Source organism: Pezoporus flaviventris, unplaced genomic scaffold (assembly GCF_033815535.1).
Source record: "Pezoporus flaviventris isolate CSIRO_AGI_PZ_B2104156 unplaced genomic scaffold, CSIRO_AGI_Pfla_v1 ptg000036l, whole genome shotgun sequence".
Classification (NCBI taxonomy): Eukaryota; Metazoa; Chordata; class Aves; order Psittaciformes; family Psittacidae; genus Pezoporus; species Pezoporus flaviventris.
Genome location: NW_026892584.1, coordinates 5098438 through 5121445, shown reverse-complemented (window position 1 = coordinate 5121445; position 23008 = coordinate 5098438). Strand labels below are relative to the sequence as shown.

The following is a 23008-nucleotide window of genomic DNA, read 5'->3' as shown; positions in this document are numbered from 1 at the left end:
ACGTCAGGTAGGTATAGGCCTTTTTTTATATGTTATTACAGTAGCTTAGTTAAGCTCAATTTTCATTCCCGAAAAGGATTCTAAGTATATGTGGTAATGAAGTTTTAAAATACTATTTTCACTATATATATACATATATCACAAGTGGAAGTTCAATTTGCTATATATTTACTTGCTATTTATATAAGCATTTCTGATACTGACAACCTGCCAAGTTTAACAGTAGTAATTTAAATTTTTGTAATAATAGATTTCAGTGAAATAGAAACAAAAGGCAGTAAGATAAAACAACTCTCTTCTGGAGTTTAACTTAAAAAGGTGCTACAAACCCTATAGTGTTTTATTGTTATAAGAGTATACGGAAGAAAAGAATCTTCCTTCAAACAATATAAAAGGCAACAGTTTGCATAGTAGAGTAATAAAACTTTAAACAACTTAAAATACTTCTAGTAGGTTTATACCAGGACATAAGAACTGCTTTCCAGCTTTAACTTTGGTTTAATATTCTTAAGGCCTGACCTGATATAATCTTTCATTTAAACTGGGATTTTTTTGGTGGATTTTGGGTTTCTTTGGCTTTTGTTTGTTTTTTCTTTTTTTTCCCCATGAGGAAAGTCAGTTTACTACAGACAGTAACTGATGAACAAACCTCAGGAACAGACTGCCTTTTCCATCCAAATTGCTTCAACAATAATTAAAATATAAAAACAAGTAGTTTGTTTCTGAAAAATCAGCCTATAAATCAGAAAAGCAGGCTTAGGAACTCTATTAATTAGCCTCTTGCTCTGCATAATGTTGTTTTTGGCATGTTTTTAATGACAGAAATGTACTCTTTGACTCCTATTAATTTTAATGTCATCCTGCCTTCATGTCACAGGCAAAAGTTTCCCTACAAAAGGTATTTACAGCACATACCTACTCCAAGACTTATATGAGTAAAAGAAGTACTAGTTACACTTCACTGGACCAGGTAACTAAGTTCAGAGTAACTAGTGCATGAAGAAAAATAAAAAATTGAGATTCAAAACATTAAATAATTAAAAATACTACTTGCTTTGGCTTCAGAGAACAAGTGACATTGCAAGTACGCTAGTCATTACTATTATAATATATAGTATCATAGTAATACATAAATAATTTTAAAAATAAAATTTAGTAATTTCATGCTTTATAGTTATGACTATCAGTTCAGTCAAAATTCAGTATTCTGTGGATCAAAATTCTGTGGGACAAAATGAAGTTTGTTTTAGGGTTTAACATGCTTTTTAACTGATACATCACAGATGTGGTTTTTTTCTAAATTTTAGTAGAAATGTGCCAGAGGATCTTTTAGTCTTACTACCTTTTTTTCTTTTTCCTTTGATATAGCTGCAAAAATAACTAAGATTGGTTGTATATTACTGTGCACAACACATTTTATCCAAATACATCAGCACATCTGCCATCACCACTGGAAGAAATAATTTAGGAACCCAATTTTATAATTCCTTCTTTACTCATGCAGCTCCATATGGCTGAAGGCCTCACAGAAAACAAGTTTCAGGGTCAGGGCCCACGTTCAGGATTCAGAATTTTATCAGATTCAGTATTTTTAATTAAAAAAAAAAACAAACCCTAGATAATTTAAGAAGAGGTGGCCAAACTGTGGCTAAAAAACTTGCAAATATATAATAACAATTTTACACCACTTAAGTTAGTCCGATATGTATTTGGATTTATACGCTATTTTGTTTTCCATGAAGACAGGGAAAATTCACACGTTTTAATGCACTTAGTTGGAAATCTTTAACGATTTTAAAATGACATGAGATGAGGTACAGCCTGAGGGAGTCATGGTATGAAGACCAGACAGCAACCAGGTGTAAATCTATTCAGTTTACGAGCGTGTAAACACACAGCATTATTTCTGGGTATTGTATATATTTCTGTAGGTAAGTGGTCTATATGTAGACATTAGCGGGACTAATACCTCCCTGCAAGTCCCCGGGAAGCCCTCGCTCCATCCTGAGGAGCCTGTTCCCGCTTTAAGCGCGGGCCTGACTCCTCCAAACGCAACGCTCCCGCGGCAGCCCGGCTCGTCGTTGAGGGGCGGACACGAGGCCGCCATTGCCGTAGCAACAGAACCCCGCGCGCGCACGGGAGCAAAGCGACCCTCGAGGCTCGCTGCGATTGGCTTTTTGTGCCTCGGGGGGCGGAGCCTTCCCCCCGCCTCGGCCCGAACACGTCCGGGTCAGCTGGTGCTGGGGAGGGGAAGTGCGCGCTTGGTGGCTACGGCGGGCCGGCGGCTCGGCGGGCAGTGAAGTCGCCATCATGTCGCGGGGGTCTATTGAGATCCCTCTCCGGGACACCGATGAGGCGAGTCGGGGGCTGGCGGGTGGCGGTAGCGTGGTCTGGACTCGAGGAGGAGGAAGGAAAGAGCGCGCTGTGTGTTGTTTGACGGGGCGCAGGCGGTAGTCGCTTTCTCTTCTAGTTGGGTCTCGGGCTCGAGGGAGACGGTCGCTCCCTTCCGTGAGCGGAAGAAGTTGCTTCAAACAGGTGTATTGCTTTGCGGAGAGAAATCGAAACCTCGGTTCACCTGGTGAACGGTGTCCACTATCTGCTAGCAATCATCTCTCTGTCCTTGCCTGGTGCCTTGGTGGTGGCGGAGAGCCGCGGGAGGCAGGCAGTCTCTCCGAAATCTTTCGGTACCACACGTCGGTGAGGGAAGGGGCAGCCCCTTCTCCGATAATACATACTTAAAGCATATGCAGCCCTCAGGAATGACAGCCCTGCTGGAAACAGTGTCTGATCTTCAGTTTTGGCTTGTGTATGGTGGCCTTGTCCAGCTAAATTCTCTCCCTAGTTCGTTAGATGCTGATTTTCCTGACCGCGCTGATTTGTAAATAGTGTGCATGTTCCTAAATCAGCATATAGACGCAGGTAACTATAAAGTTACTTCAGTGTGGGTTTAGAAATTTATTTAATTTTTCTTTAGTTAAGGTAGATTGTCACAAGCCAAGGTTAAAAACGCTTAAGAGAATATTTGGAAATTCACAGGTATTACAAAGTTTGAAGTTAAATCATTCCACAGCAGGTACTAAATTAATACTATAGCTGAATAAGGTAATGAAACATACTGCCTCTAAGTTGAAGAATGTATTTTTGTGAACATATGTATCTGTACTCCAACAAATTTCCATATAACTTCCATTGAGTTAAGTCTCAGAAAGGTATTTTGCTGTCTGGAGGCTACACGTTGGAGGGCTTTTTCTTCTGTGACAGAAATTTTGATGTCAGGTCTCAACATGAGTAGTTGTTCTTGGTGCTGCTGTTCGAGCCATGGCTAGGACTGCTTGGGTGCTGAAGTTCTGAATTAATCACTACAGATTGCTATAAAATCCTTTTTTTAACTGCCCTTTTTAACTTCTGTATTTATTTGCTGTGTTGGTGATGTCTGTTTCTCATTAATAATTATTTTAGATTGTGAATGAGAATTGCCCAAATTTTAAAACATCATCTGTCAAACAGGAGATTCAATAGTAGCAGAAATATTTTTGCTGGTACTCTCAAGTGTTATGTAGTCAAAACTATAAACCCATATAAACTGGATTGCTCTAATCCAGTCTTTGGAGAAAGAGTCCCTGTACTGGTAATAAGGGTACAATCCTGGGTACAACAACTGCACCTCTTGCTGTAAAATTAAATTGCAATGTAGATGACTGATATGAAAGCATTTCTGCTTATTCTTTCTAACTAGTATCCGAAGTATGGAGCTGTCTTTTCTCTGACATTTGTGAAAAGCCATCACTTTTGTTTGTACAGAATACAATACATTATCACTTCCTTCTTTGTTCATAACCTTGTTTAAATACAAATAATTGTTTGGTTTGTGCTGTGAAATGTCCAGCTTCCTTTGAGCTCTATGATTGCTAATGCTTTGTAAAAAGAAAATCTGTATTGTTTGGTTCTAGGTTATTGAGCTTGACTTCGATCAGTTACCTGAGGGTGATGAAGTTATAAGTATACTGAAACAAGAACACACTCAACTGCACATATGGATTGCCTTAGCGGTTAGTATATATACAAATTATATATTTAAATATTATATTCAAATAAATAATAACTTTCACTTGCTTACTGTTATGACCAGGGATTACGGAACTCTACAGGAACTGAATGGAGTTATTCACTTGCTGGTTCTAGGCCAGATATTTTGGATTTGACATATGCATATAAAGATTTTAATTTCACCCTTTTTTTCTTGAAACAATGCTGCTTGAGGCCTGATTTTTAAGCTTGATTTTTTTTTGTGTGGTTTTTTTTTTTCCCTCAACCCATAGTTTTCTGGTTTGTGCCTTTGATTTTGCACTTCATAAAAGAGGAGGGTGCCATATCTATACCATAGATACGGTGAAATATGCAAAAAGTCAGAGAAGTTCAGAGGAAAACCAGTTCATTTTTCACTTATAAATAGCTGTAAGACTTGTGTTTAATGTAAAAATACAAAGTTGGGATGATGACAGAAAAATATTTTGTGGTATTGGAATGCCTTTGTATGATTATCCATATGTTTATGTCTGATTTATCCCTACATTTATGTCTGATTTATATGTACATTTTGGAAAAAGAATCTGTATAGCACGTAAAGCATCAACTTGATATATTACTTACTCTCTGGGGTAGTATTGTCTGATAAAACTATTTGTTTTATAGCTGGAATACTACAAACAAGGAAAAACAGAAGACTTTGTGAAGCTGTTGGAAGCTGCACGCATAGATGGTAACTTGGACTACAGAGACCATGAAAAAGATCAAATGACGTGTCTGGATACTCTGGCAGCGTACTATGTACAGCAGGCTCGGAAGGAGAAGAACAAAGATAACAAGAAGGAGCTCATCACACAAGCAACCTTGTTGTATACTATGGCTGACAAAATTATCATGTATGATCAGGTAAAAAAGTTTAAAAATACATATTTTTAAATTACCTAGTGATTGTAAAAAAAACAAGTGTTGATTCACTAAAAGGAAAATAGAAATTGCTTAGGCTTTAAAGTCTGTTAGCGTAGCATATATAATCAAAACTTTGAAGTATCTGAAATTTGCGCTGTGCCACCAGGAATAATTATCTCTAGCTTGGGACACCTGATAAGCTATGTCAGTCAACTTTGGTTGGTTGGGGAGGAAGGATTGGTTGTTACTATCTTGATAATACGTGAACTTTAGAAGTGGATGATAAAGACCCTTTTTGTTTTATTTTTCTTCCTGATCTAAGATAAATAAATTAATCATAGAAAACATTATGGCATAGCCAGTTAATATTTCAGGTAGTCTAATTCTTCATATTTTACAAAGATAAATGTGTCACAATTTTTTTCCCTGTCTAGAATCACTTGTTGGGAAGAGCCTGCTTTTGTCTGCTTGAAGGAGATAAGATGGACCAAGCTGATGCACAGTTCCACTTTGTGCTCAACCAGTCTCCAAATAATATTCCTGCCCTTCTTGGTATGAGTTTGTGGGTATTTGTGTAAAAGCTTGGTCTCTCCAGTTTTGGAATGAATCATGTGCTTAAGAAGAGTACATATGCGAGATGAAAATGCAGTCAAGAAGTGTGCACTTTTGGCCAGAAGCACATGATGGAGATTTAAACTTGGGAGGTATATGTAGGTGAAAGAGCTAGGAAAAAGTATACTGTTAGCTAGCATCTTCTGAGACCCATGGGTATATATCCAGTCCAACTACTTGTATTTCCCTGATGGTGTAAATGAAGCTGTAGACTCTGTTGAAGGTGACGATAATGACGATAACAGTAGTGATGAGCTGTAACACATGGATTTTAATTTCTTCATTAATTAATCTAGTTTTAGTAAGTGTCTTTCCTCTGGACCAGGAAGGAATTAAGTTTCTGCAGAAACCCATGAAAAATTTAGTAACCTGGTATATTCCCATGTTTGATTTTTTTTTTTTTTTTTTTCCATAAGCTTGACATAGCCATAAATAATAAGTTGTAGTTGTCTGAATTTTCTGGTTTTAACTGTAACTTTTGAAAATCAGCACAGTACAACTTAAATACTTACGAGCTTCTGATTTGTAACTGCTTCGTTTATAGTTCTGATTTATTTGTAACTGGTATGTTATTAACAGGTAAAGCATGCATTTCTTTCAACAAGAAAGATTATAGAGGAGCCCTTGCCTACTACAAGAAAGCATTGCGTACCAATCCAGGTTGCCCAGGTAACAAAGTATTTGTGAGTGGAAATATTTGCTGTGCTTGCAGACTAACTCAAGTACTCCTAATTCAAATACCTAGGCTGTCAAAAAAAGACCCCACCCTCATTATGGAGGAGTTAAGGTGTTTGTTGAATTATTCCTTAATTGTTAGAGAAGGTAGTTGTGTTTGGGAAAATTTCATTTTTTCTAATTATTACGTTTTGAAAATAGTTATTTGAAAATGAGAAGATGTATGTAAGAAAAGTAAAAATTTTTGGGGAACTGACCTGTTCAAGACTTTTGCAGAATCTGTCTCTGAGCTCTTGGAATAAGGATTAAGAAAATTACATGTTAGCATTAATAGTGAAACAAGAGAGGAAAATTAAAATTCTGCTTATAGTACATGATGTGACCTTGCTGGTATATGATTTTTCTTAATGCAAAAATCTGGGAAAGCTATTAGTAATGGCTGTAAAAGTGTTGCCTATGATTTGAAGATACTAGTTCAGGATATTTGCATTAGAATCATAAATACCCTAAAGTCTCTTGAGAGATGTGGTATACTTAGCCATAACCCATCTGAAAAAAATTTATTACAAAGTTGATATGTACTCTATAGTCTGATTTAGTGCAAGAATCATTGCTACAACAGTGCATTTAGAAATGCAAGCCTTACCTTAGGTTAGACATAAGGAAGAAACTCTTTACTGTGAGGGTGGTGAGGTACTGGAACAGGTTGCCCAAGGAAACTGAATGCTCCATCCCTGGCAGTGTTCAAGGCCAAGTTGGACGGAGTCTTGGTTGACATGGTTTAGTGTGTGGTGTCCCTGCCCATGGCAGGGGGTTGGAAATGGATGATCTTAGAGGTCCTTTCCAGCCCTATGATTCTCTGATTTACTCCCCTTTTTCACACAAACACACACTGCTGTTCATAAATGTCTGCATTCTTAGTTCACAAGCAGTCTGAAAGGGCAGTATGGTGTAAATTCTCTGTATTCATTTGATCATGGAAGTTAAAGGATGATAAACAGCATTTTGTTAGCAGTGAATCAGTTGATCATATGAGCTGACTTATTTGTCTGTGATTTCTGAAGGCTGTCTAGTCTTGGGTGAACTTACCCTGCGTAAGAAATTTCCAGTTCTTTGATCTGGCATTTTTTAAATGTCTTTATTTAACTTTTAAATAAATTTCCATAATAGCAGTTTTTTATTTACTTAGTATCAGTGTCTTTTGGAGATACTAGGCCAGTGTTCTGGGGTGGATGAAGAAACAGAGTCTTACTAATCTGTTAAAGTTAGTTTTGCTGCCAAGTGTGGGAGGCTGCCTTTAAAACCAGCAAGTAGTTAGATGGATTTACCAGTTTTAAAGAAATACTAAAAATTCTGCTTTTACTTTAGTTGATGTCCAGAATGTAAAAAAGAGTCTTAAAGTTGAAATTTTGGGATTCTTAATGGTGTCATTTTGCTCTCTAGCTGAAGTTCGATTAGGTATGGGCCACTGCTTCGTGAAACTGAACAAGCTGGAAAAAGCTCGCTTAGCGTTCAGCAGGGCTCTGGAACTGAATTCAAAATGCGTTGGGGCTTTGGTTGGACTGGCTGTTCTGGAACTCAATAATAAAGAGGTGTGTCTGGCTTTACAAGAATCCATACTCTGTTTACTTCTTATCTGAAAAAGCAAACTTTTTATCCTTTGAAACTTAGTCCATGTTTTAAATGGGGCAATAACTTTTGTGGTTAAGTCATTTTAAGTCTGTGTCACTACTGAATGATGATACAGGTATATACTTGTTATGTGAGCGCCACATTCTGAATAGCTTTCTTCTGTTGTTAAAATCTTAAACTCTGTTTCTTGTAGAGGTGTTAAGAAAAGCAGTGCTAGGTTAACAATATTAATTAAAATAATAAAAATCCCTGGTGGGATATCTGTGTGAATTTATGTCACTGGAAAAAAAAAATCCAAAAGTGCTGATTTCAAAATATCACTCCTGAGATAAAGTCCCAGGGGGTTAGTCCTGGGCTCTAAGGAACACAAGCTTTCAAACAAGTGTTAAAGATGTATTCAAGCTACATTGGCATGTATGCCACATGGTAAAACAGGGAGTAGGCAAGGAAAAATTATAACTAGGCTGATGAAACCACAACAAAGTGGTGATCCTACCTCTCCAGATGTTGTGTCACTACTAAAATACATATGCTCATTTATCTTGGTTGGGATCATAAGATCTGAGATGGGTAATCTGTGCTAAGGAAGTTATCAGTGGAGGATGAGACTTGTAAGTAATAAAAAAATACATATAAATAATTGTGTGTTGCTAAACTTTAGTGTTATGCTATCTGTAGAACACGTGCATCCTTAGAAAGGTCTTCTGTTAGCACAGACTGTCTGAAAATTACTTAGTTCATTGCTTCACAGGGGAGTGGGGAAAAAAAACAGCTGTGAAGACTTCCATCAAGAATTCCAAAATATATGGGTATGAGAGTTTTCTTTCCTAAAACTACGAAGACAACCAAAAATATTCTTAGGTCAGATTTTAATACGCAATTTTATGGGTGAGAAACTAATGAAACCTGGTATCTTCCTTTCTTTTTCCTGAAGGTCTTTTGACCGAAGTCAAGGAATGAGCACACTCGCTTTAAGCTTTCAAAAGCTGTGATTAAAAGCTGAACCACCCAAATATGTTTTGTGTTCTTTGTAAGAAATGTGTCATCTGTGCCTTTCTACTTGTGTTTTCACAACTTGTACTGTGTTTTTTTGCTGCCTGTTCGACTTCGTCTGATGTCTCAACCTCATAAAACCTGATCTGTTCAGTAAGATAGCTTTCTGCTGATAATAATTGCAAAGTAAAGCACAGATGTTACATGATTATTAGATACCATTTGTGGTGTTTCTGTTAAGAAATAAATACAGAATTAAGTTGACATGCTTGTGATACAGATTTCATGGGTGTTCCAAAAAAATGGCAACTATTTTATCAGTTATGAGTTTGAACTTGTTGGTGGGTCAAATTTGTATCCATGGAAAAATTTCTTTAAATTAAAATTTCTTCAGAAAAGGCGTAAGTTGATATAATGATATCCCTGTGTAAATACTACAAACTTCTGCCATTTTCAGTTAGACCTTAAGTTCTAGTAGCTCTTAATTCAGCATCTGAAATTCTTGTTTAGAATTCAAGTGTGTGAGTATTTTCATTTCTCTGTTGAATGAATTGTGTAAAAGGCTGAAACTGACACCAAACAGGAGCTAGGAACATTGGACACTAGAAGGAAGGATTTCGGGGTGTGAGTGTGAAATGTCAAAGGACACCATTATTAACAGTTGCATTTTATTTTTCCCTGCTCTGCTTTTTTCCATCCCTGTGTAGTGGCCTAATTTTCCATTTTCCATCTATATGCTGCAGGGAGAAAAGCTAATAGCTGAATTTACTTTTTATGTGAGCCCAGCAAGGTTTTGTCAGATTTCTTGAAGCAGTCAGATTGAAGAATAGTTTTGAAGGTGTTAATAAGATACAGCTATTGAGATGCAGCTAATACCTGTCAATGTTTTATTTAGGCTGATTCCATCAAGAATGGTGTTCAACTCCTCTCTAGGGCTTACACAATTGATCCCAGTAATCCAATGGTGTTGAATCACTTGGCTAATCACTTCTTCTTCAAGAAGGTAAAAAGTCTATGGAATTTTATAGTTGAATACTTGATAACTCTGAACAGCAAGGATTCTGGTGTTAGATTCAGTCTCATTTCATCAGGCAAAGTGGTGTCTAATATGGAACTGTTAATCTAGGTGGACAAGTGTAAATTGTGTGTAAATGTTTTTCAAGAAAGCCAGAAAACGGTACACTTATTTCTTAATTCAAGGTGGCGTTTGTGTCCTGAATGCATTTGGGGTTTTTTGGTTGGTCTTTTTTTGGTTTGGGTTTCATCCCACCTGATTCCCCCTGGCCGTCCATGCTTTAAAGTATGAGATAGAGAAAAAACAAAACAATAACCACTAAAACTAAATGTCATAATTTAATCAATGCTATGGCTAAAGCTTTCTTGTCTTTTCAAGCTATCCTTGTTTAAATAATAAATCACTTCGCCATAAATAATGAAGGTTTTTAAATTTCATTTAACTTCCTTTTTTTCAGGACTATGGTAAAGTACAACACTTGGCTCTTCATGCTTTCCATAATACAGAAGTTGAAGCGATGCAGGCAGAAAGTTGTTATCAGCTGGCTAGGTCTTTTCACGTACAGGTAGGGCAATTTTTTAAAAGCATCCTTTGAGATTACAGTTAAAATATGTGTTAACGAAAGTTTATACAAAGCTTACCTGTGAATATACTACCTGTCATTTATTCACTTCTTTTAAACAGGAAGATTATGATCAAGCTTTCCAGTATTATTACCAGGCCACTCAGTTTGCTTCATCTTCTTTTGTACTTCCATTTTTTGGGTTGGGTCAAATGTACATTTATCGAGGGGACAAAGAGAATGCATCACAATGCTTTGAAAAAGTTTTGAAAGCCTATCCTAACAATTACGAGACTATGAAAATCCTTGGATCTCTTTATGCGGCTTCAGAAGATCAGGAGAAACGGGACATTGCAAAGGTAAGTTTTGCTTCTGCCAGCATTGTACTTTTACGTACAATAGTGGAACTTGAAATTCAGACTGTATCTTGTGTTGCATGAAACTCAGGATTACTTGGCTGTAGGTGTAGAATATTTAATATTGGTTGTCATGAGAGAGATCCTCTGAACTGTGGGGAGTCACCACGTCTGAACAGAACTGAGGCTCCTACTGGGCTCTAGCTAAAGCAAGTCCAGGACCTTAGAGGAACCCCAGCCTCATGCTTGTATTTAGTAGAACGAAAAGGGCAGAATTCTTCCTATACATGTTAAAATTCTCTGAAGATGGTAAATTAGCCAGTGATTTCCAATGAAACTGTTTTTAAAATCTCAGGTAAATAAATGCAAAGAATCATAGACATCACTGTTAAACTAGTTTCTCATGTTGGTATAGTAGTTTCTGTTTCTCTGACACTTTAAGCTTAAGAAAATATGTACACATAAGGTGTTATGTTCTACAGGAAAATATAGTTACAAAGAAAGGAAACTAATGCAATTTTTTGTGACCAAATTGTGCAGATGTTTAGGATAGTTTCTTTTGCAGTCTGTTACATCTTTTTAGTATTAAGGTTAATACCTTTACTCTTTTGATTTTAATTTTTTTTCCTTTAAACAGTTTATGTGTCCACAAAGAGGCATAATTGTTTTCTGCTGGTTTTCAGGGGCATCTAAAAAAAGTCACAGAACAGTATCCTGATGATGTAGAGGCATGGATTGAGCTAGCCCAAATTCTAGAACAGACAGATATACAGGTATTTATTAATATACATTGGGTAAATTGTGTGCTTTTCATAAGAGCATACAGAGCTCATTCTCTTAATGCTTTTATCCATTTTCTCTCTCCTTGTGAAGGGTGCACTGTCAGCCTATGGTACGGCTACACGCATTCTTCAAGAGAAAGTACAGGCTGATGTCCCACCAGAGATACTCAATAACGTGGGTGCTTTGCACTTCAGGCTGGGAAACCTGGGAGAAGCAAAGGTATATAATTACTCTGAGTTGAGTTTCCTTTAAGAATATTCTGGAATGCTTCATTCTTTTTTCTTTTTATACTTTAGAAATATTTTTTGGCATCACTGGATCGTGCGAAAGCAGAAGCTGAACATGATGAGCATTACTACAATGCTATCTCTGTAACAACGTCCTATAACCTCGCCAGACTATATGAGGCTATGTGTGAATTTCACGAAGCGGAAAAGCTGTATAAAAACATTTTAAGAGAACATCCTAATTACGTTGATTGTAAGAAACATTTGATATTTTATTTGCACAGTCCTCCTTACAATACCCCAAAACCTTCCCATTTTCTGTGTCTTCTGGTGTCCTTATATCTGTCTTCACTTTATTCCATAGCAGTTTTGTTTGGGTTTTTTTTGTTGTTTTTGTTTTTGTTTTTAAGGCCAGCATCATCCTTACAGTCTAAGCTCCAGCTTTAAGCCTTCTAATTATTAGGTAAATCATGCTATACTCCAGAAATCTGGCAATATTAGCTTCTCTAGATTTGCATGCCTTTGCTTACTTGCTCTGCACCCCCACCAAAGCGTTGGCGTCTCAGCACTCAGGTGCAGTCAAGGCCATCGAATTGATATGCCCAGGCTCTGTAGCTCTACCTACGTGGGTGGAAATGGAGACCCTGTGGGAGAATCACTTTATGTCTTGGACCTTTACCTTCCTTCAGGGATGAAGTGTTGTTGAGGGTCTCAGCACAACTTCTATGGTGCACCTGCTTTTAGTCCTCACTCAGCTTTTTGTCTTGCCCCCAGGTAGCTGCCGTGTAATATTTTCTGCAAAGGTGAGGTGGTAGCCCTTGCTCAGCAAGCTGCAGCACACAGCATGCCCAGCCTAATCTATAGCCCTTTCCCTGCTTGTTTTCCGTTTTCACTTTGCTAGCTGGTACTCTTCTCAAAGCTTGTGGAGATGGGAGAGCTGTTTAAATTGAAGAGCAGAAAATGATGTAACTGATGTATCCTTTCTTTGAGGTTTCTCAATTGTCTTTAACTTAGGAAACCAATTAAAAACATTTATATTACTTTAACTGTTAGAAATCTGCAACTTCTTTATCACTACTGTGGATGAGCATTCCTCTTCACGTGGTGTGTCTCAATATGAATAGAATGTGGAGGATGTCTTAATGTTTGCTGTCCTTAGCTGATCAAGGAAAAAACTGCATTTGAAATTCTTTGTTTGAGATGACTTTAACCTGTTTCCTGAGTTTTATATTATTTTCTATTTTTATTTTAGGCTATTTACGGTTGGGAGCTATGGCTAGGGATAAAGGAAACTTTTATGAGGCTTCTGATTGGTTTAAAGAAGCACTTCAGATAAATCAGGTTTGTAACCTTTTAAGTGTTTAAGGTTTTAAAACACTTGAAATGTTAACAACTTAAAATTTTATTTTCCTTTTGTTGCATCTTCATTTTGTTTGTTCATATGAATTAGGATGGAACTACTGTAATCTACTACATGCTTTGGTTTTTAGGGGTTTATTTTTTTGTTTGTTTTTTAGTATGGAATTCTATTAAAGAAAAACAGCATTTTATACTTGGAAAATTGAGCTTGCAGCCAAAACGGTGCTTTTGCAACTTAGAGTGTTTTTTATTTTTTTATTTAGGACCATCCGGATGCCTGGTCTCTGATTGGCAACCTTCACTTGGCTAAACAAGAGTGGGGTCCAGGACAGAAGAAATTTGAAAGAATATTGAAGCAGCCCTCCACACAAAATGATACTTACTCCATGCTGGCTCTTGGCAATGTCTGGTTGCAGACTCTTCATCAACCCACAAGAGACAGAGAAAAGGTAATAGGCATCTTTCTGCCCTGTGTATGGTTTTATTTAATTTTTATATGCTGTTAGCTGCTCAAACCTTTTCTTGATGCCTATTTGGCATCTTATAGTACGCAAAACCTCCGTGTAGATCTTGCAATACCCTACTACAGAAATGAGTAATAATTGGGGTATTTTTTTTTTTTTCCTGCAGGAGAAGCGTCATCAAGACCGTGCATTAGCAATCTACAAGCAAGTACTCAGAAATGATCCAAAAAATTTGTATGCTGCTAATGGCATAGGTGAATATTAGACTCTGTTTTCCTTCAGAGGTGTTGATATTCTTATATTTCATGCTTTAATGTAGAATTGATTTTGCAGGCCCTGAATGCTGCAAACTGGAGCACAGGAAAGAATAGCTTTTGCATGGCAGCTGTCACACTTAGGTTTTGATGGGTAACTTTATTCAGGCAATGTTTCATTTTCTTTGGTAGAAGGACATAGTCCATGAACCTGAAAGCTTATGATGTACATATTACTTTCCCCTTAGGAGCTGTCTTGGCACACAAAGGATATTTCCGTGAAGCTCGTGATGTTTTTGCCCAAGTGAGAGAGGCAACAGCAGATATCAGTGATGTGTGGCTGAATTTGGCACATATCTACGTAGAACAGAAACAGTACATCAGTGCTGTGCAGATGGTAACATCTCTAAATTGGACTACGTAATATGTTGGGTTAGATGATTTCTGGATGTTTCTCTGCTGTCCTAGCAGCTGCAAATGTTTCTGATTAACATTTTAACAGGGTAAAGGTCTGTTTCTAGCTTGCCATTGGCTGTCAAGTCTAGATTTAAAAACAAACTGCCAAATGTGGGTAAGGGGTTACAAAGCACCTCCCAACTTGTAGAAATTTTTTTTTTTTTTTTTTTTTGGTAGCAGAGTCAAACCATAATTGGCTTAGCATTACGGTCTTTGAATTAAGTTTTAGTTTTGGAGAGGTTTCAGTCAGTATAGTTACTGTATGTGATTTAAATTCAGATGTTAGTGAAGTAAGCAAATACAGTTTTCTGCTGGAATTTTTTAATAGCAACACTTCCTATTTTTGTTCTTGATAATCATTGTATAAATAACAGTCAGAGATGTCTGAAGAACTCTATGTGCCATGATTTCCTTCACCACGGTTAACATCACAAGGTAATTGATGTTGGAAGAAGTCTGTTGATGTCATCTAGTTCAACCTGCTTAAGCAAGCCAGCTTCCAAGTATCAACCTCTTGTAACTCAATTGACTCAATTAGTTGATCAAAAGCATACAAGTAAGCTTACAAAAACAGAAAGAAAAAAAGGAAAAATACCTAACAAACAAATTGTGGGACATGACAGAAGCTCAGAACAAATGTGTTTCAGTAAGACTGATTTCACATTGAGGTTCAAAAATACTTAATTCAGAGGCATCTTAAAGCTTTTTGTGATGGTTATAAGGAAGAGATGCTGGAGCCTTTCTTACCTGATCAAGACCTGAGTAGTTGCTATCCTCCAGTGAACAAGTTCTGGTAACAAAATCAGATTCGTTCTGTTGTGTTTGAATGGGGTCTGTTTTCTTAACACCTTCTAACTTTTATTGACAAAGAGCCTAATGAAAAGTCTAATTTTAGCAATGTTTAACCAGTCAGTTACAGTGGGAAACTGGGTATCACTTTCACCTTTTGATTTGTTCAAAGAATGCTGTATTCACTTACTAATGTGTTTAAGTAAAACTGTTAAATAGAAATGTGTTTATTCACTGAGGTGTTTTGTTCACTGGGTTCTGCTATGCAGTCAGTACAAGCAACAGTATTGGACTCCAAGGGAAATGAATTGGATTTAATACCCTAGCTTAACTGCAGCCACAACAACTACCCTAGTGAGTTCTCTGCCATAAAACATACAAATCTGGGGAAGACTTAAGCTAAATACAAAATCTTTTACAATAAAGCTGAGTGAAAATTGTCCGCTCACAAAACAGTGTGGTTCAAGAGTAGCGACTTCAGGCTTTACGGTTCAGGGCAGTTTCTGTATTTGAGCTGGAAATAAAAATTACATTGTATTTCTACTATTTTACAAGTTTAGAAAGGTTGAATGATTCCTTGAGAAAAGAGTATGTCAAACAGCAGATGCTCGTTAATGAAAAGTAAATGTTTCATCACTGCTTGAAGCTTTAATTCTAGCTCCACAAAATCTATAGTGACAAGTCTAATTTTACATTTTAGAACAACCAGATACCCCTTGGCATGCCAAGTTACTCAGCTAGGTGGAGAAGACAAATCTGATGTTGATTTATCAGAAGAGCGTGGGTTTTTTTAACTAATTGCATCAGATATACAGAGTTACTATATTAAATATATTTCAATTTGTATCGTCTCTTGTATGAATAAAGAAAATAGACTTCCACATACTGCAGAGAATAACTGAGTGCTCTTAAAATGAGTCAGGTTTGTTGATTTTATTACAATAGATGGTACTTGTAACTGTATTTTAAGACCTGCAGAACCTCCTGGACTGCTGCCAGTTTCCAGAAAAATCAGGGTTCTGCTATGGAATAGCAGAAACAATTTTCTGACCAGTGAAAAGGAAGCATCCATTTAGCAGAAAATGCTGCTTAAAAAAAAGAAAACAAAAGGCAATAATTTAGTGTGTTGTCCATTAATAGGAATGGTTTTTAGGAATAGCAACAGTTGCTGGAGTTAGCTCACTAAAATAACCATTGTCACCTCTTAATTTGATTTTTTTTTTTTTTTTTTTTTTTGTCTCATTTCAGTATGAAAACTGCCTCAGAAAGTTCTATAAGCATCAAAATACAGAAGTATTGTTATATTTGGCCCGGGCTCTCTTCAAGTGTGGCAAATTACAGGAGTGCAAACAAACTTTGTTAAAGGTACAAATATAAACCAACATGTGTGTCTTTAAATTCAGTAGTGTGGGATTGAAATGATGATGCTTGTTCTCTGTAGCATGTTTTTAAAGCATGGTTTTCATTGACAGGCCAGGCATGTAGCGCCAAGTGACACAGTCCTTATGTTTAATGTGGCTTTAGTGCTACAAAGACTAGCTACTTCTGTCCTGAAAGATGAAAAAAGCAATCTAAAGGAGGTCCTTAATGCTGTGAAGGAACTGGAGCTAGCCCACAGGTAAAGATGACTTATTTCTAATTATTAAAATTTATTTTGTTGTTCTTTTACCGTGAATTTGCATTATACGTCTTAAGTCTGGTTAGAAGAGCAATCATCTTCTGTGAAACACTATGCAATTCTGGAGTTTCTAGCAGGAAAAGAAGGACTGGGCCTGACAAAACTGTGCATTCAGGCTTTGTGCTGGAGCCAGCTGTGTTTGGCCAGGTGGCCAAAATGTATTTCTCAAAGTGTTTTATATTACTGTGACCAAGATGTACTTCTTCCTGGAAGAGAATAGTTGAAAAAAACGTTGAAAATATTCAGTCAATACTCTTTACTACTTTGATGATTTCCTTCAAAACAAACTATAAGGTTCAAAACAATATCTATTTATATAAGTCATTTAGTTAATGACTGATAATCCTTGACAACTAATTTCACACTCGTTTTGCCAAGTAAAGCCAAACTGTTTTCATGGCTTAAGAACAGAAGCAGTTCCTTAAGTGTGTTTCAGATCTTTTAGTTCTCTGAAAATCTGGTCAGAAAACTGTGATTAATCCAATGTAATCATTGCTGTCATTGAACAGAAAGTTTCAATCATTTATTCTGCTCCTAGGTGTAGCTGGTGTAGCTGATGTTTGCTTTATGCATTTTTAGCTCTGTTTTTATGTGGAGGGTAGATACTGCTTTTCAGTAATTTTGTCAACTAAGGCAAGCCTTTCATACAAGCAAGCATTTCACAATTCTAGTGCTTTACGTAATGCAGACTAAACGTTTGAACACAAATTCTAACTTGAATTCAAGTTAGAAGCTTGTTATTTATTATCTTGAGAAAGTTGCGTGAACGCCTTTATTTTTACCCATTAACTAAAAATTCAGATACCTATCACATCTTGGAAAATATGTTCCATAATCTAAAACTTAAGCAAGGAATTACTTTCTTCATATGCACAAGAATTTGAATTCAGAGTAGCACAAAATCAGGTCATTTAAAATTTCTTTGGAATGTGGGAGGAAACTGTCAACCTTGAAAATTAGAAAGCTGTTTTCCTTTAAATGGGTTGGAGAGACTGCTTTCAGAACTCTGGTCATCATAGCTTGCCCATCTACTTGAAGGCTTGTTACATTCACAAGAGCCTGTCAGGTAGGTTCAAGGAGCCTGTTCAAGAAGGATTTTTTTTTTTTAAATTTTCTTTCCTTATGCTGGTTTCAGGCACTTAAGCTATGACAGATAAGGAATAAATCTGCTGGGGTCACCAATGTACTCATTGTTTGGAAGCAGTAAATGAAATCTTAAGATTTAAGATTAATAAGACAGAATGTTTCTGTCTTTTTGTTCTGCTCTGGAGTGGTTTTAAATGTTTCACGTTTGGAGAACTTTGAATCTACTTTTACACTGTTGTATTAAGAGGGGCTGCATATAGGGAAAATCGGTGAGGTTTCTTCATCTGTTGAGTTTTAGAGGATTGTCATTCAGGAGTAAGTGCTTTGTTTTAAGGCAAAATTGCAATAAACATGTAAGTAAAGCCATATTTGCTTAGTTTTGTTTGTTGTTTTCTCCTCCAGATACTTCAGTTACTTGAGTAAAGTAGGTGATAAGATGAGATTTGATTTGGCACTTGCTGCTACGGAAGCCAGGTAAAAAAGCCCCGGACAACTAAACCACAAACAAATACTTCATTCAGATACCAAGTGGAATATTTTTGTCTTGGTTGTTTTTTTTTTCATGCTAAAACTGGATTCCTAAATTTCAAATGGGAATTTCTTAGAACAGTAGAAATACAAGTGCAGGATTCCTCCCTATTCCTGTCTTCGCTTTCTAACATTTTTGTGTTGCCTATGGGCCTCAGCTTGTGGTGTCTGCTATTAGCTAGAGCCTGCAAAATATGACACTGCTTTAATGGCAGAATTTCCATCAATGAAAGGGCAAATACGTTTACTTAAACATCTCTAGTCTTCACTGTTTTGACTTTAAACTTGGTAATCGAACAATGAGATTGATTTCATGGAGGTTTTTTGAGGTAGTTCATGGGTGGTAGCATGGGACGGTTACTGAAACATGAGAAGGTTTTGGTTTGCAGAGACTAGTCTGCTTTAACTTTTGCTCAGGGTGATGAGCTTGTACACAAGCCTACTCAAACCATTTTCACTGTAAGCTTATGTCTTAGGGTTTCACTCAGTATGTCCTAAGTTTCATTCATTGCACATTCTTCTAAGATTTTTTTTGTAGCCGTATGCAAGTAACATCTGTTGGCCGTCATGCACTGGGCATCTTAAATGGGCATCGTTAAAGCACTTTATAGATAGAAGAAAATTGTAATATTAAAAGAACTCTCATTGTAATGTTAGCTAAAAGGGTATTGAAAGTACCTTCCTTTAATGTTTCATGAGACTTGAGCACTTTATGCACAGTTGGGTATTTTTAAGATAGAATTTCTACCTACTTTCCTGCTTATATTTGTTAGTATGTTGTGGTTACATACAAGTTGTTATTAACTGTACTTCTAAATCTGTCCAAATTAGTTGGGATGATACTTTTGATGTTCATGTGGGTTTTTTTCTGTATACGAACTGGCTAATTTTTAAGCACAAAGCAATATGTTCTAGTATTGTACACTGCAAGAAAAATTAGCTTACTAGAAAGTGCTTAATTTACTTAAAATCTGTGCTACTCTTATGTTATGCAATTTTGTAGCTTTTTTTGTTTGTTGGTGATATCAACATACTGTTGTGATGCATGCCTTTTATAAGACTGTTTATTCTTGTAGTATGTGTCTGTCACCTTCCTTTACTTGAAAACATTGCATGTTACAGGCAATGCTCTGATTTACTAAGTCAAGCCCAGTACCATGTAGCTCGGGCACGCAAGCAGGATGAAGAAGAGAGGGAGCTGCGTGCAAAGCAAGAGCAAGAAAAGGAGCTGCTTCGCCAAAAACTACTTAAAGAACAGGTTTTATTCTGTTATATTCATATACTAAGTATGCTTTACTTTTAAAAAGTATACATACTACAATTACATAAGCTGTTGTTGCTCTGTGGTGGTACCTGGCATTACAGATAAAACATCTAGTAACCATTTTTCTTATTTACAGTAAGAGCTAGCAGAGAATGTTACAGCTGACAGGTGGTAACTGTTTCTTCCCCATAGTCTCAGAACTAGATTTTTATTTTTATAATGAAATAAAATTAGTTCCCCAGAAGCTCTGCCACCAGATTTCTGTACTGACAGGCTGGGTGAGGAAGCACTTGGTGCAACAGCCCTTGCAGACTTTTGCCTACTCTAGCATGGGCTTGTAGAAAACAACTTTTTTTTTATTTTCCATGTGGACCTTCTGCTATGACATAGTCTGTCAAAAGTCAGCTTCCCAATTTCTTGTCAGCAAATCACTTGTATGCCTGTGATTATAATCACCACAATGCTGCATATACAGTAGTAATATTTTGTTTTCTCTTTGTTTCAGGAAGAGAAGCGTCTAAGAGAAAAAGAAGAACAGAAGAAACTTCTGGAACAAAGAGCTCAATATGTGGAGAAAACCAAGAATATTCTGATGTTCACTGGTGAAGTAGAAGGATCAAAGGAGAAAAAACGTGGCGGTGGAGGCAGGGTAGAACACAATGCTTTTTTTCCCTTTTTTAAAATTTCTTTTAATTTCTTTCATTTTCACCTCTTTATATATGGTCTCTTGCAATAGCACAGGTCTTTAATTTCAAGATCCTGGGTGCTGCTGAGTGAAATTGCATGGGTTTAATACTGAGATTTAAAGTTCCAGCATGGAGGCATCCCAAAATCTGCCCTATTCAAATGTTAAAATAACAGAAGATGATTATTTTATTATGTGTGAATTTGGAATCAGTTCCTAAATTATATCAGTTTAGAGACTATGGGAAAGTTGGCATAAGAATGTCTGTATTTTCATATCTTTGAAAATGTGTTCAGATAAAGTTCCTATTTTGAATTTTTTTTTTTGACAGCTTTTTAACTGGAAGGTGAATAATGGGCTGTAATATGGGGCTTTTATTTATTATAGCGTTCCAAAAAAGGAGCAGGGGAATTTGATGAGTTCGTCAACGATGACAGTGATGAAGATTTGCCCATATCTAGAAAGAAAAAGAAGAGGAAGGGCAGTGGAAGTGAACAAGATGGGGAAGAGGAGGAGAGTGAGAGGAAGAAGAAGAAGAGGAGGAGGTAACTGATGCTTTAGACTTCTCTGAAACTGAGTAACACGTGATAAACTGGACTTTCTTGAGACTATATTTCTGCATGTGTTAAGTTTTTCTGTGATGTTACGCCTTAAATCCTATAAAATATGTTTCTGTTTAAGACCCCAGAAGACAGATGAGGGGAGTGATGATGAAGAACATGAAAATGGTCCAAGACCTAAAAAACGACGTCCACCCAAAGCAGAGAAAAAGAAGGCTGTAAGTTAAACCCTGAGTAACTGCATCACTTTCTAAGTATGCGTTTGAAATTAAGCATTACTCTTGTCAAGAGATTTATTTAATGTTGAAAATTACAAAACTTCATGTTGTAACTGCCTTTGAGCTTATTTTTATTCTCCTTCACTGCTGCTATTGCTGCTTCAGGGATAAATAGGATATTTCTGAAGTCATCTAGAATTAAGTGATTGTAAATGGAAAATTCTTACAAGCATGTTTGGTTTTCTGAGTCTGTTTCTACATTTGGTCTGTACTTTAACCAGCCACATGAACAAGCAACCCATTTTTTATTTTTTTTTTTTTTATCCCCCTCTACAGCCCAAACCAGAACGTCTGCCTCCTTCAATGAAAGGGAAAATCAAATCAAAAGCCATCATTTCATCAAGTGATGATTCTTCTGATGAGGATAAACTCAAAATTGCTGATGAGGGGTGAGAACCTTAATTAACTTTGTACTGAAGTTTCAGTGCATGCTTTCAGTAGGTGCTGCAATATTAATAAGGCAATGAGAAGGTTATGAGAAGCTTTTCATTGTAGTCAGAGCATCACTTTCCATTGGTGATTAATTGCACTCGTTCTTCCCATTCAGATAAAGCAAGTGTTACTCAAATCCAGGTGTCTCATTTTGTTTTTAAGCTGAAGATAACATCTTTTAATTGCTTTTGTCTTTTTTTTTTTTTTTTTCCCCTTACAGACGTGCTAGGAATAGCAACAGTGATTCAGATGATGGGGAACAGCAGCACAGTAAGCGCATTGTTTCTGATAGCGATTCTGATAACAGAAACAAATCTGGTAGTGAGGCAGGTAGTCCGAGAAGGTCCAGTGTCCACCCATCTGAGGAAGACTCTGACAGTGACAGATCAGCCAGAAAAAGGAGGCAGTCAGATTCGGAGCAGTCTGACAATGAGTCTGTGCAGTCGGGGAGAAGTCGTTCTGGTGGCTCAGAAAATGAGTCTCGCCCAGCTTCTCGCAGTGCTGACTCAGACAGAGATTCTGAGAGAGGATCTGACAACGAGGGTTCTGGCAGAGGATCTGCTAACGAATCTGAACCAGAAGGATCCAATGATGAGGGGTCTGAAGGTGGTTCAGATGACAGTGATTAGATCTGAATTAGAGACCATCTTTTAAGAATGTTCCTGTAAATATATTTCAGTTGTAGGGGAAAATCTGATTTTTATATTTGAAAACTGTGATTTAAAAAACCTTTAATGTTTTAGTAGACTGTTGTGAGACCTTCCTGTGGTTCTTTCTATTAGCAACTGATGGATGTTTCTGAGTTGGCTTATGGTATATTCTTCAATTAAAACTGCTGTAAGTGAACAGAATCCCTGTACTATAATCGGCACACCAAGGATGGAATGCATGTAAAAACTATGGAACATAACATCTCTGCTTAGGTGGTTCCAGTGTGACTAAAACTATGCGTTCTGTGCTTGTACATGCATAGATGGATCTTTAAATCTTACCAAATGGAACAAAGAGCTGTGATACTTCTCTTTTTCCTCTTTCTGATTAAAGGTCAATACGGGGGGTTTTCTTACTTTCTATTAAAGAATACATTTGCCATGATGCAACTCTTTGTGTTTACAAGAATTTGTTCTTTTCCTTCTGTTTTTGTGTTAAATCAGTTGAAAAGATGCAGATACTAAAGAAATTTTGTAAAGTAACGATGTTGATGAAGTATTTAAATTGGCAAGTTAAAAAAAAAACAGATTTAGAGAACTCTGTATTACTTGAGAAGGGTAAAGCTGCTGGTATCACAATAAACTGTTGCTGCTTATTTACTTTGATTGATTTATTTTTATTTTAAAATGTTAAATTTGACAAATCTGTTTTGAGGAAGTAGTTTTAGCTTTATTTTA

General features: G+C 36.7%; 2 protein-coding genes across 2 annotated transcripts in view; one reads left to right on the top strand and one right to left on the bottom strand.

Annotated features, from left to right (window-relative positions):
* IRAG1 (inositol 1,4,5-triphosphate receptor associated 1) overlaps positions 1 to 2089 on the bottom strand; it is a 110238-nt gene extending 108149 nt beyond the window's left edge. The window contains exon 1 of the mRNA XM_061462921.1: positions 1970 to 2089. The gene's annotated coding sequence lies outside the window, so the exon portion shown is untranslated. The remainder of the gene's footprint in view (positions 1 to 1969) is intronic.
* A 120-nt stretch (positions 2090 to 2209) lies between these two features.
* On the top strand, positions 2210 to 22926 carry CTR9 (CTR9 homolog, Paf1/RNA polymerase II complex component). Its single transcript, XM_061462920.1, has 25 exons — positions 2210 to 2355; positions 3951 to 4049; positions 4693 to 4932; positions 5367 to 5484; positions 6124 to 6213; positions 7663 to 7811; positions 9740 to 9847; positions 10317 to 10424; positions 10544 to 10780; positions 11461 to 11550; positions 11651 to 11779; positions 11857 to 12040; positions 13040 to 13128; positions 13410 to 13595; positions 13777 to 13864; positions 14113 to 14261; positions 16358 to 16474; positions 16582 to 16727; positions 18276 to 18347; positions 19524 to 19659; positions 20171 to 20314; positions 20738 to 20895; positions 21032 to 21128; positions 21465 to 21577; positions 21841 to 22926. The coding sequence occupies exons 1-25, from the start codon at positions 2311 to 2313 to the stop codon at positions 22247 to 22249; spliced, it is 3501 nt and encodes a 1166-aa protein (XP_061318904.1). The 5' UTR covers positions 2210 to 2310; the 3' UTR covers positions 22250 to 22926.
* The last annotated feature ends 82 nt before the right edge of the window (positions 22927 to 23008 follow it).

Excerpts from the sequence above, each read along its gene's own strand:
- CTR9 (XM_061462920.1), top strand. The coding sequence starts at position 2,311 with ATGTCGCGGGGGTCTATTGAGATCCCTCTCCGGGACACCGATGAG. Across the intron at positions 11,551-11,650 it reads TAGAACAGACAGATATACAG|GGTGCACTGTCAGCCTATGG; the intron begins GTATTTATTAAT and ends CTCCTTGTGAAG. Across the intron at positions 11,780-11,856 it reads GAAACCTGGGAGAAGCAAAG|AAATATTTTTTGGCATCACT; the intron begins GTATATAATTAC and ends TTTATACTTTAG.